The sequence below is a fragment of the Aptenodytes patagonicus genome, chromosome Z, assembly GCF_965638725.1.
Source record: "Aptenodytes patagonicus chromosome Z, bAptPat1.pri.cur, whole genome shotgun sequence".
NCBI lineage: Eukaryota > Metazoa > Chordata > Aves > Sphenisciformes > Spheniscidae > Aptenodytes > Aptenodytes patagonicus.
Genome location: NC_134982.1, coordinates 25493565 through 25507305, shown reverse-complemented (window position 1 = coordinate 25507305; position 13741 = coordinate 25493565). Strand labels below are relative to the sequence as shown.

Sequence of the window (13741 nt, the reverse complement as noted above, 5' to 3'; positions counted from 1 at the left end):
GCTTTCCTAGAAGACACACAATCATCTCAACTGCATCTCATAACTGGCAGGATCTGATCCAACTTTGCAAGAATACAACACACCAAGACTTTCTTTTCTATCAAATAATCTTAGCAGGAAATATTTTCATTCAATTTCAACTTTTTTGTGAGAACTGGTATATGTGGTACTTGCACCACTTCTAAACCCACAAGCTTCCATTAAATTGGTAATTCCATCAATCTCTTCACTTTCAGTATTAAAAAAAGAAAAAACAGGCTAAGAAGAAATGGTGAGCTACACTCACCTGAGCATAATCGTGATTACCACAGACCCTTCTGCCCCTGCTTTGACTTTCAGTTGCTTGTAAAGATCAAAGTTGTGCTCTATTGTGATGTGTAAAAACCGTTTCTAGTCTCCAGTTGATACATCTCTGGGTTAATGTGAGTCTTATTTATCCAGCACTGAAAAGGAAGCGTTCTGTATGTGCACTTAGGCTACCGTGTGTCAAGTGGTTTCTCACTGCCTCTACGAATTTCTAAGAATGTGGAGGAGAAGGTTGCACAGTGCTAGCTGTTTCAGATTCTGAAAAAGTACATGAAACCAATTAGATGGGCATACTTCCAGCTTTCATTTTCTGATTCACGTATATTGTCCAGTGGGTAGAAAAGAAAGTGAAAAACATCTCTACTAAGAAGCAAAGAAATAGTGGCTAAAATTAATTACTTAAAATTCAGAGGTTGTCCCAGTGCTTTTGCAGGGCTCATCAGCAGTAGAGGATTCCTGGGGGTGGGGGGAACAAACAGCTAACCATAAGAAATATATGGCACAAATTCTCTACTGCTGGTTTCCTCAACAAAATTAACTTATTTATTGGAAAAACAGCTTTCTTTCCACAAGACAGAAACTGTTTGTTCAATGCTAGAGAAGACATCTATTTTAATATTTATACGACATGGTCTAGTCAGGAAATATCAAGGGAGAACTCAACAACAGTCTATTACGGAAGTTAAGATATCTAAGTCCATAAATGACAGTGCTATATTTTTTCATAAGAAATGCAAAAATGACGTAAAACTGCTCCACATTCCAGCATACATACAGTAGTTAGTAAACTTAAGTGGGAAAGAAGTATACGAACTAGAATTACCATTTTAAAATTGAAGATGTCAAAGAAAAAGCTTGAGAGTATTGACTGAAAATTAAAATTGTGTTTTGATATGTTTCTGACACAGCTTTTCATTTTCTTTCTAGCACAAGCCTGTTTCTTATAACAATGATGGGGTTGCTATGGCAATTATTTATCTGACATAAAATATATTGATGTAAAGGAGGTTAAGTGAAAAGCACAGCATATTTGATCTAGTTCAAACGAGAGGTGTACAAACATGCACTGTGGAAAGTGGTTAGGGAATTAATGTGAAACCAAGCAATTTCCTTGGCAAAAGTAAGATCTACACAGGAAGGAAAGCAGAGGTCAAAAATCAGTGCTGCTGAGGAACAGTTCTTAAGATACATAAAATCCCTCACTCAACCTGGTTTGAAGTCAGCATGAATTGACTTGACTTTCCAGAAGTCTTTGTGGACAAAAATAAAATAAGAGTTGATCATAACATGAAATGGTCACGTTTCATCAGTGTACAGGATGTGGAGCTCAGCTATTTCACAAAAGAATCAACACGCCCAGGGGAAGAGAAAGCTTACTTAAATTGTACAAGAAACATTTAAAAAAAAAATCAGATATCACGTGTCCCGCAATATGTATCATTCATAAAACAGTACTTTTGTTAATGATACAACCCCGAAGGTCAAAAACAAGGCTAAAGATACAAAAGAATTTTTGAAGATTCATAGTTGGATCTACAAGGACCAAGCCCTTTACTGCAGAAGATGGAATGTAACTGCCAAAATGCCAACTATTTGCTATTTCCACAGAAGGCCTCTTCCACAGCTTTATCTCCCCAGTCTCTCAGGTGTGACTATCACAACAGACAGCTTAGCTCCAGGTTGTAACACAACCCAGTACTTCCTCTCCAGTATAGAGGTGTGCAAGATGTGCAAAAATACAGATTCTTACTTCTCCCACTGCCTAGCTCCTAAGTATTGAAGCAGGGTCTCATGCACTGCCATGGTGCATGTCATGAGTCAGATAGTACATGCATAGCAGGGGGGCTGATAGAAGATCACATTATAAGGATTGCTCTAACAGGCAAAAATTAACAAATTAGACATATTTATCCTATTATATATCCCAAAGGCTTCTTCTCTTCTAATTATAGCCATCGAAAATGCTAACTATCTAACCTATTATCATGCACTAACATCTCACTATTGCCAAATTAAAAAGACAGGCAAATGCGTGATTCATCCCATCTTAAGATAGCAGTCTAACCTAGGATGGATGAATCATGTCATAGAGTGGTTTCTCTTTCTTTTTGTTATCAAGGGAACCTCACTTAAGACTTGATACCTAACTACCATATGGTTAAAATAAGGCAGTATGTCTCCCCTCCTACTGCCCCCAGATCAAAAGGGGGCACTTAAATACTACTCACTGCCGGAAAATATCTCTAAGGAAAGCACACATTGCCTAAAGTTTTCTTTTATTTCAGTGAAGTAAAGCAGTTTTGTATCCCATACGAATTCAAAGTCTATCAACAGTAAACTTACATTGCCTTCTCCTAAGAGAAGCAAGCTACATTTGAGAAGATATGTCATGTAATAGAAATCTACCAGCACAGCAAAGTGGATACTTACAGAAACAGTTGAGCTGGGTGTATTGGTACCATAGCCAGAAGAAGGGAGAGAAGCCAAAGACCAGCGGCGACCATCAGTCCTGTTGTGAAACCAAGGTTAGTCAAATGAACACTGCAGTATCCTAATACAGAAACATCTGTGGAAGTATTACTGTGTGAAACCGCATTCCAAAAGCATGATACAAACAGGGTTTTTAATAAAGAGTAAACTTTCACAGGGGACCACAATAAACAAGCATTCAGCCAGGATGACTTAGGCTTACAGACTGGTTTTTTTAGTGTGTTTTTGTAGTTAGAAAGCTATGAAATGAAACAACCAGAAAGTGAATGAACAGCTCCACAGAACTGGTGTTTCACTAATACACATAGAAATGGACTACAGGGAGTCTTCACAACTCTCAGGTCCCTCAGATGAAAATTAATGAGAAGCAAATTAAAAACTTGTGAACAAATGCAAACCACAATGCTCTGAACCACAGAATAACCACCACAGTCTGCCTGAAATATAAGGGTAGCGCTTTCTTAAGTGACATCAGTACAGGGTATCAGCAAACTAGCAGGCTAATGTCAAATAACTGCAAAGAATGATTAGGTAAAACCGAACTTGTTAAATATTAGATATGTAAATAAGGAAAAACAATTTTGCAGCAAAAATCATGCTCACTCAGAATGGAAAAAAAAAAAAATCATAACCAAAACCAATTTCTGTTCTTCACCGCTTGAGGTGAGCTACACACAGACAACATGGAACTCGAACATTCAAGGTGACAAACAAAAAAAACAACTATGGGAGCAGCGTTTGGATTTTTGAGGAGGTAACATTTACCTGTCATTTCGGTGCCCATGACTGGAGTACCATTGTATCAAATATGTTAAAAAAAGCAAAATAATACATAAATAACAAAACAGGACAAGTTTTTATTAACAAGCCGTATGACAGTGGGAGAAAGGAGAATTGAAGCTCTGTTTCACAGCCAGTACAAAGATCATCTCTCAAGTCTGATTTACACAAGTATAATTCCATGAAGGAGAACTGAAGTGATGCCAAATCAGGAACCTTAAACCTTTTGATGCAGCTTCCCTACCCTTCAAGCTAACTGCCTAAAAAAACCCGCTTGCTTCTCTCCATTCTAACACCTTATTTCCTACTCCCATTTATCCATCCGCAAGCTACAACCCAAGCCTCTGGGACTTTGAATACATACAGTGTGAGAAAAGAAACTACAGTACATAATTAGTGTTAAAATATAAAGAGAACATGTGCTAGAGGGTCTGCTGACTGCATCAAAGACTGACCTCTAGAAAAAACTTCCTCCTCCTGCGTAATTTTGTTTTTAATTCATTAATTCTCCTCCCTTCTCCCCTTCCCCCAGGTATGCATGAGCTACCTCCAGATGAATGAACAATTCAAAAGGAGTTTTCTCTTCATTTTGGCTCAGCTGCACAAGCTAAGTATGTTCATAGCTGAAAGAACAAGAACTTGGAAGGTATTTAAACGTGCGTGAGACCCATATATTCTGCAGCTGTGAGTCAGAAAGTACTTCCTTACTGATAACTCATATTGAACAGGGTTCCTGCATCACACAGCAATTCTCACGCAGAAGGGCCGTTGAGAGTGGGGATAGGATATCACGGAAAGTTATCTGGGAACCAAAGGTGGGAGAATAGGAGGCATCCATAGGAAGAAGGGAAAAAAAGGCAGCAAGCCCTTACAGCATTTTCCCCTGGATTCTCATACACCGCTTGTCCCTGCCCTACAGCGCGGTCCTACCCACTTCCCAGCAGCTCTGGAAAGCAGGATCTGTCACCTACCCATGGGCTTGTAGATGCTGGACTTGTACGTACCAGCAGAAGAGGCCTAAGTGGCGGCTACCAGAGGCACAGGCTATTCCCAGGCATTGATCACCCCACCAGATGTGGGCAGAGGAAGGCGATACTCCTGCTCATTGCCGAGGGGCCTGGGGAAAGCTGCCTCCAGCCCGGCACACCGGCTGGTAGCATGGCAGAGGGACACCTTCCCACTGCAGCCCCCTTTGCTGCTGCCGCTGTGTGGCGTGGCTAGCAGCTGATGAGAAACAGCTACACTGGGAAGCCCTCCTTTCCCACAGGAGGCTTCTCAACCATTTCCTTTGCCTTTCCCTCCCTTCCTCACATTTCCCCAGCTTTTTCGTATCCCCACGGACTTCAGGGGCAGTGGATGGAAAAGGAATATCCATACCCCTCTACCACCTCACCTCTGCTCCTTCAACCTGCTCTATCACACACACACGCACTGTCCTTCCCTTCCTTTGTATTGTCATTAAATTTACAAAACGTAACAGAAAAGGCATAAAGTCAGATGTTTGAGAACTGCCCTCATTAACCACAAGACATTTTACTACCAAAATGCATCCTATCCCAGGTTATATGAAGACAACCACAACACACATACCAAATTCTTAAGAAAAATTTACATTAACACTGTTCTAAAAAGTGTCATCAAGCATTTTCACTATAAACATAGAACAAAATCAGTTTCCATAGAAAATTGTTCTAAAGAAATTTCTTGAATCCCACTGAATTAATGAAATATTTTGAAATCACAGAAACTTCTTCTGTTAGCATTCCTTCAATTCAAGAATTTATTTAGAGCCCATTACAGGGCTCTAAAAATGGTAAAAATCCAAATGAAACACTGGTAAACAAATTCATTTTTTCCTCCCAAATTTTAAGGATTACAAAAACATAATGATTTTAACTTTCTGTTGATTATGGGTGGGAAAGGAAAACTACTTCCTGCCCACTGTATTTCTAAGTAATGCTTGGTCTTTCAAATCTGCTTTTTCCATTATAAGCTATTTCTGGATTTAATGAATCTTTCTAAAAATATGCTCACAAACAAATGTAATCTATGAAGAGTTAGCCTTCCTTTTTTAAAAGATACTATCAAGAGGAAGTAGATTCAAAAGAAATACTCAACTTTCTTAAGGTATTGATTAAAAAAGTGACATCATACGCTATTAGAAAGATTTAAAAAAAAATCTACTGTCACAGATGAATTAGATTCAGATAAAAGGAATACACAAGTAAAGTTTTTCCCCCTTTGCAGCTTTTAAAAAGAGTTAAGCCATTTCCTTGTACTTACTTTTGAGAGCTTGTGTGTGATAGTTTACTGAACTCCCAAAATAAAGGAAGTAAAACCGTAGCAGCAAGTGCTGTCTCACTGCAAATGCAACAGTTACCTGCCTGGCACTACTTAATGACAAAGAAAGCCACAGCATTCTAATTTCATTTTTTGAGTATATATTCTTGGGTCAACATATAAACTCTGCCTACGCTCCCAGGCTTAGAGTAAATGAACATATTATTTGAGGTAGGCTGACAAGGTGTTAAGTGATAGGGAACCACACTGTTCCCATGACATGCTATCAACTTTGGTTACAGTTCATTTAATAATAATTTACTTCATGGATCAGTTCAAATTCACTTTAGATCTTCAAAAATTCTGTGAGCATTAATTAATCCTCACAACACTCCTATGACAGAGCTGACTGTCTCAGTGGTACAGATAGTGAAACAGGTCAAGGTCAGGTATTAAAGGTACAGCGATGGTATGGCTGCTACCAGTAAAATCAGGCCCTGAATGCAGGACCTCCATAATAGTGCTCTAAGCACTGCGATAAGCGATGCCCTTCTTACATTGTTAAAAAAAAAATGAAGAAACCTAGATGTAGCTTAAAATTTCCCCATCTCAATGGATGAGGACATAGTGTCTGAACTGGGTCCATCACAATTAAGTCATTAAAAAAAAGGTGTGTGGGGGGTTTTAAATTAAAAAAGGTATGATTGCATTGTATCAATCATCCAGTACAACTCTGTTGCAACTGAGGTTCAGGAGAGTTTACATAAGCAAAATAACAGTTGTTGTTTTAAGTGATAGAGTTGACAGACGTATTTGCAATCATCTTAATATCTGGGTCCAACAACATTTCCTCTATGCAAAATGCATGCTGCATACTACAAACAACCTCTTACCTTCGTGCAAAAGAAAAGTGGGCTGAGGCACTGGGAGAGAAATTCCTAGGGCTATCTTGAGGACTGTTTCCTGTTGGGGGGGATACACAAAAAAATAATTATTAGGGGGGAAAAAAACCCAAACCCCAAAACTAAAAAACATTCAGACATGCTAATCTAAGCATTTCCAGGCAGGTTAGAAAATAATATCAGAATTTCTTCTCTCACAGTCTCTGAGAAAATAAACTCTGAAATAGAATCTTATTTCAACTCACATTTCATTTATATTTTAGTTTTTGGATTTTGTAACTCACAACTCACAGAAAACCCTCTATTTAGCCCTTTAATTTGAGAATTCTCAAATTAATTTGAGAACTAAAGTTTAAAAAAAACCAGCATATTAGCTTGAAAGAAACATATTTTTAATGTCAGAAACAAGGTGGGTTTTTTTAAACCACACCAAACATTTGAAAGATAGAAAAATAATGATCAGCATGATTTAGCCCTTACACAAAGTCTCCACAGCATTTCCACAGGAGCTTTATTGTGATTTTTTTATTGTTCATTTTTTTTCTAGCTCCGAAACAAACAGACAAAGCACACTAAATGAATTTTTTTTCCCTTAGTTCTGTTAGGCCGAGGCATGGAAAGACAACCACCAACCACCCTCTGTGATGAGAAGCAACTGCACATTGTGAATGGGTTGTAACTTTAGGGTCTGTTACTTCTTCATACTAAAGCACCCAACCTCCTGCTGACCAGCACGAGTACAGAAAGAAGGCAGCTGCTGAGAGCTGCTCCTGCCACCTCTGCCCCTCAGTACCTACAACTAGAGGAGACTCAGTATCTGAAGAAGAAATAAAGATGACCCCTGGAAAAAAACAAAAAAAAAACCCCAAACCCAAAAGAATACCAAAAGCTAAACGGATTCTATTTGAAGTCACACTGTCATACATCTAAAAGTCAACGTTTCCTTAAATAGGGAACAGACTGCAACAACAACACGTTAAAGAAGAGCAATGTATTTGTTGCAGCATTTTATTTTTGGACATAAATGAGACCACAACATTAAGCAACAGATAAAAAAAAGCTCCAATATACCCAGTGAGAATTAATGTTTAATTTCTGAGGAGAAAATTACTACCTACATGTGAAAAGGCCAGTACAACAGAGTGAGTCCTTAAAAGAACTTCAAGTGGCTTTGATTTCTACTCAGATTTTTGAATTAACATTGCATTTATCATAGTGATGTCCTTAACAGATCCCATTAATTCTACACCAGAAAGCATAATCATGGAGCCATTAGGTAGCAAACACAGAGAACGACACACACACACCCCACCCCCCCGCCTTTTTTTGGCTAGAAGCAGATGCAAGATGCTTTTTGAGCTGTGCTTAAATCACATCTTTGCAGCTGCTCTTTCCATGGCCCTGAGAGACAAGGATTCCACTCTCACTGGCCAATACCTCCAACTTTTTTTTGCCTGTTTATCTATCATGGCTGAATTATGTCCTTCTGACATTCCCTCCTCTCCCTCAAGACCCCAGCTTCTTCATTACCCTCCAGACACATCTGAGGGCCTCGAGAATTTCAAGGTGGCAAGGATTTTCACTCCCTGAAGGGAGAGGGGGGAAAGCAGAGGGAATCTGAAGCCACGCACGTGGCACAGATTTCAATCTTTCTTTGGGGACCAACACAATTTATTCTTGTCCTGCATGAACTGCAAACACCAAATTACTGAGAGCAACAGTTTGTTTAATTTAACAGCTAAATGGATTTCTTTTGCTGCTACCAGAGCTTATTTAATAAAGATAAGCTAAAAAAAAAAAAAAAAAAAAAAAAATTGTAACACTGCAGATAAAACATGGTCACAAACTTTAGCTACTGCAGTAGAAAAAATTAGCTGTAATTTGGAGTGTGTCATGGACTTAGATAAGAGGAAATAAAGACAAAGAAACTACCTTAAACTCTCGCAGAAAAGCAGAGAATTAGGCTTAATGCAGTGAGACATAAACAGCTTTTGACAGGAAATAATTTGACAAACCAGCATATGGGGGTGTGTAAACAAATTCCTTTCCTCTGATAGCTATTTTAAAGTTATACATGGATATATACACGTATTTAATACACATCAAGGACATGCCTAACTGTCCATCAGTTAGAACATATGCGTAAACTTCACATAGAAGCAAAAAACATGGTGAAAAAATGCAGTAATTTTATAGCTATTGCAGTGGATTTGAGGAGACACAATGCTGCAAATTACCTCGCTAAAATCAACAAAGATCACTTCCTTACAGACAAAACCTGAAGAAGTCAAAGTCTTACTCAGGAAAAGCATCAGATCCTGTTATTAGGAAAACCAATTTGCAAGCACTATTTCCAATAGCAAATGAGCTTTTAAAATAACAAAACTGGTAAAGTCATATAAATAATACCTGGATACTAAACCCTGCAGGTTTAACTAGAAGTCTAAGAACTCAGACAAGCCTGGAAACAGAATGAAAATCCAAACCCCAAATGACTGGAGAAACAGCTAGTGTTATTATGTGTTTAAGATGTGGTGTTCCAGAAAAGCAAGATAAGTTAGAAGCAGAGTCCTATACGTGACCTTCATCCATCACGGCATTCATCCACCCATCTGTAAGTCAATACCTGGGAGACTTTCAAATAAAAACCAGTGCCAGTTAATTCTCTGTCCATATGTGCAGTGCTTGCTTATTAGTCAAATCCTGCTGTTCTTTGGGATCTGCTGGCTGTTGTATGTTTTAGTCCTAGGGTATCTCTATGCTGCTGAGATTACTGTCGATGTTTCTGACCTGGTAAAGTAAACCTGACTGGTGGTCAAGCATTAGGTAAGTAATTAACTCCAGCATCCTCTGGGAAACACAATGAATAGGCAATCAACATACCAAAACAATACTCTTGCCTCATGACAATACACAGGGTAGCTCATTTTGCAAGCAGCTATTGTTAAGGAAACTATATCGAGACTAATTAAATTGTGGTTGTTTTGTAAGTAGCTTCAAGAAGCCCTGTGTCTTTGCCACAGAGGGAAGATGTTTTAAATCTTTTAAAAAGGCGTATGATACAGTCACTGTATATTATTAATGTATTTTTAATAGCTGTCTACTTACAAAATAAAGTTTCAGATACAATGACTTTCTGTTAGTACTGAGGGAATAACAGATTAATGATAATTGTTATCCCAAATTCCTGATGGGTCAAAGACAAATCCAGCTTGAAGTCTTGATGTCATTATTTGATGGTCTTTCAAAATGAATCACAGTACATCAGCACCAGAGTAATACGATGTAACAGTGGGTCATACCTTCCTCTGTGTCAGTTTACTCGGTGGTGAACCCACGCTGCAAAGTGAACAATACACAAGAAACCATCCACCAAGTTACAGGTCTGACTTTCATACCGTAACAAATCGTGCCAGTCATAGCTCACAGTTGGGCAGCAGAACCATTTTGAATACTTTCACAGGTGCTTTCCACTGAGATCCACTCAGAGGTGAGGAGCTCAAGCTATTCAAAACCTGGATTAATTATGCTTCACACCAGCCAACGACTTTCCCCAGTAACAGCAAGGAGGGTTTGCACGCTCCTTAAATGCGTTTGCCAGGATGCTTTGCATGGTCTGACCACTACTTAAAATACTGGTAGTGCTATGTTTTAATGGGATTTAATTTAAAAGTCAGTTGTATCTGCATGTAACTTACCACTTACACTTTCCTCTCCTGTCTCTAAACTAGCAGAAGATGCTCTGAAATTGTGGTAACAGTTTTACTTTATCCAAAAGCAAGACTAAATAAAAAGCTTTATTTTAGCAAAATAATTTCTATTATTCTACATGTGACAACAGTCAGAATAATTGAAATATTGTATTATTTTCCTTTCTCTAAATACCAGTTTTCTTTTAAAAAATGATATTCAGAACCCTGCTTTAATCTTTAGCTTTCAGCATCCCCGTGTTTCACCATGAAAACACACTAAGGCTTCATTCATTTACAAACCTAGTCCTCCTTTCCCCAAAATCCAGTCAACGCAGACTGTAGCTAAAGCAGAACAGCACAGTAGCTGCATATGAGAGAGATTCTTCTTTGCTTCAAACACACTGTAGTAAGCCAGTACTCATTATCACCTACCTCAGACAAAACCCACAGGATTAAAGTTAAAAATCCAGCAAAACTAACTCTAAATTTGATGCACACACATAAATGCCTGCAGTGTGATTCAAAGCCTAACACAACTAAAATATATGGTGCAAACAGCTTTGTTTATTACTATACTTCAGTGTAGCTAACTAAACTACATCTCTATCAAATGAAATTATATGATGCAAGCAGTAAGTCCTAATGCAGTGAGAGTAGAATATTAGCAGTCAGCACTCTAACAGTCTCTGCCTAGAAAGGTCTAGGCAGACCTAAAAAAAAAATCCTAGAAAAAGGATTACAAGTGGAGGTAAGACCTCCTTGGCCTTAAATTTTGCTTTAGGCAATTGCATCATGTAATCCCATTCACAGATTTATTGAATCCAACAAGAAAGGTCACGTTTGTCCCTGCCATGCTTAGTGGATGATTATTCAGGAACCCTCATGTTCTGGTATATATGGCCAGCACGTATTTCTCTTCCCATTCCATGAAGAAAACACATCTGACTGATTTAGATGGCAATACAGGCTTTTCAGTCTTCCTGTTGCTAAGGCAAGCAAGTAATAGTCTTTCAGTCTTACATAAAAAGCTCTCACATTCTATCCTACGAGCCTCTCTCCCCACGTGATCCCATCTGAACATGTATGACCATAAAAGCACACAGTATTCCAGATGAAATCTAACCAGGACATTGTACAGTGGTGTGAAATCTTCCCAAATTCACTTGAAAATTACTTCCTTTATACATCTTCAGAGATTTGATTTTCAAAGCTACACTAGACTGGTCCTTGCAAACACCATCTGATCCAGAAAATGCAGTCAGGTCCTTCCCTAAATTCCTTATAATAGGTGAGTCCACAGCTTACAGTAGACATTTCTGTTACTGGTCCTCCAGCATAAAATGCTGCATGTTGCTATGTAATTTCATACTTTTTATTCCAGTCCTTGAGATCATTCAGTCACTTCAACACAGTTTCCCAATGCTGCTTCATACTGATGTCTTCCAAATTGACATCAGCTACAATAATTTTATGCCAGTGTCACTTAGGAGAAGATTAAAAAGGTTTGGCCACAAAACCAAAACCCAAGGGCTTTACTGATAACCTCCACTCCCACTTTATAATATTTCTCATTTTAGCACAACCCCCGTCTTCTCCCCTTTAAACAATTTCCTATTTATCTTGCAATTCCTGTCCTAGTACCTGTCATCTTAGTGGCACCACATGAAACATTTTACTAAAATACGGACAAGTAAGATTTACAGCATTGCTCCTAATAGCTAAATCTTGTTCCTACAACAGATACAATTAAACAGCACCACATGTGACTATTAATCATTAGGGGTTAGTATCACCCACAGGAACAAGCTCCTGTGACTACTGAGGTGGGGACACCTGACTGCCCTGACTTGCTGAGATTATAATCATTCACTTTGCAGGCTGGGTCATGCAGATGACCTGCCTACGCAGCAGCAGGCAGTCAGCTGGAAAAGCCCATTAACGACCAGGGCACCAGATGTTGCCCAAGCTGATGATGCAACCCTTCACTTCCCACAATTCTGAATGTACCCACAGTTCATGCAAAAATTAAAAGGATCTTTCAGCAGGTTTAATGGCTTCCAGCCCAGATACTAAAGGCAAAGGATGTCCAAACAACTAACCTAAGACAGTTAGAAATAATGATGAAAGTTTGAACCCAAAGAAATGACTTGGTATAGATTTGTTTTCTATTTTCATAAGAAAGAGAAAGACTTTACATAGTGAAAGCTGGTATTATTTTTGAAGTCTTTTATGATCTTTACACATATGCATAAGGCATAGTGGGAGATTTCAGCTGCAAACTAAAATCTGACTTTCCACCAACACAAATTATCTCTGCAGGTAGCTACAGGTCCTGCACAGAGGAAAAGGGCATTACATGTTAGTTAATGTATGTTATTATTATTAATTAATTACTAATTATTATTATTAGTAATTAATGTATATAACAGAGCTGTTATATATCTGCTGTATACATTGTCTTTTTCCTATCCCCTTTTTAACCCTCAGTCTCAGACCTTACACCTCTCTGTGCGCTCCCAAGCCCTGGACTGCTTACTGCTCTAATAGCTCTTTACTATAGCCCACGAGCCTTCATGGTCACTGTTGCTTACAAATGAATCTGCCCCTTCTTTGATGGGTGCTACTCATGCACTATTTGCACCCTGCACAATATACTTAACTCATCAATGTGGTGCTGTCTCACTTGTCTCTCCATCCCATCCTACCACATGAATCTGAGAATGACTGAGATGGTAAGGCTAACAATTAAAAAACTTTACGGAAGTATTCAGTGTTTGTCCAATTCAGCTTGCATCTGTAAAGATTAACAACAGACTCCTGTGTAGGAACAACCCTCTATTATCTCCAGAGCAAACAATGAAAATTGGGGAGGGGGGGGAGAAATTTGCCTGAGATCTCTATATGACTTTCTCATATAGGGCAATTATCATCATCCTAAACTTGGGCCACTGGTCCTCCTCAAAGAGTGTCTAAACTAGAGAACAGCTGGTGCCTTCAGTTCAGACTGCATCTGGGAGAAAAACAGGACTACAAGGAAGAAGGCAGGTATAAAATGCACCTCAAAGAATTATGATTATGATCAAGAAGCTTTTCTTCTAAAGTAGAGCAATACTGCTCACATCCAATCTGTTTTGGCTAACTCCAATCCAGATTGTTATGATTACCTTGTAGCAACCTGAGCTCTTCAGGAGGTCTGAAGCAATGGCACATTGTTTCCAAAGGTGCAGCCAGACCTCTAAATGATTGCTCTGCAGATATCAAAGAGGAAAACGTTCTTGAGCAAAGCCACAG

General features: G+C 38.7%; 1 protein-coding gene across 9 annotated transcripts in view; it reads right to left on the bottom strand.

Annotated features, from left to right (window-relative positions):
• MAST4 (microtubule associated serine/threonine kinase family member 4) overlaps positions 1–13741 on the bottom strand; it is a 313910-nt gene that overhangs the window by 63835 nt on the left and 236334 nt on the right. For 6 of the 9 annotated variants that reach the window (XM_076361644.1, XM_076361652.1, XM_076361650.1 and 3 more), the window contains 3 exons: positions 6750–6819; positions 3562–3582; positions 2737–2815 (listed from right to left, as the gene is read on the bottom strand). In XM_076361644.1, coding sequence (XP_076217759.1) covers positions 2737–2815; positions 3562–3582; positions 6750–6819 — 170 coding nt within the window. The remainder of the gene's footprint in view (positions 1–2736; positions 2816–3561; positions 3583–6749; positions 6820–13741) is intronic. The other 3 variants (XM_076361645.1, XM_076361646.1, XM_076361648.1) reach the window with 1 other exon arrangement.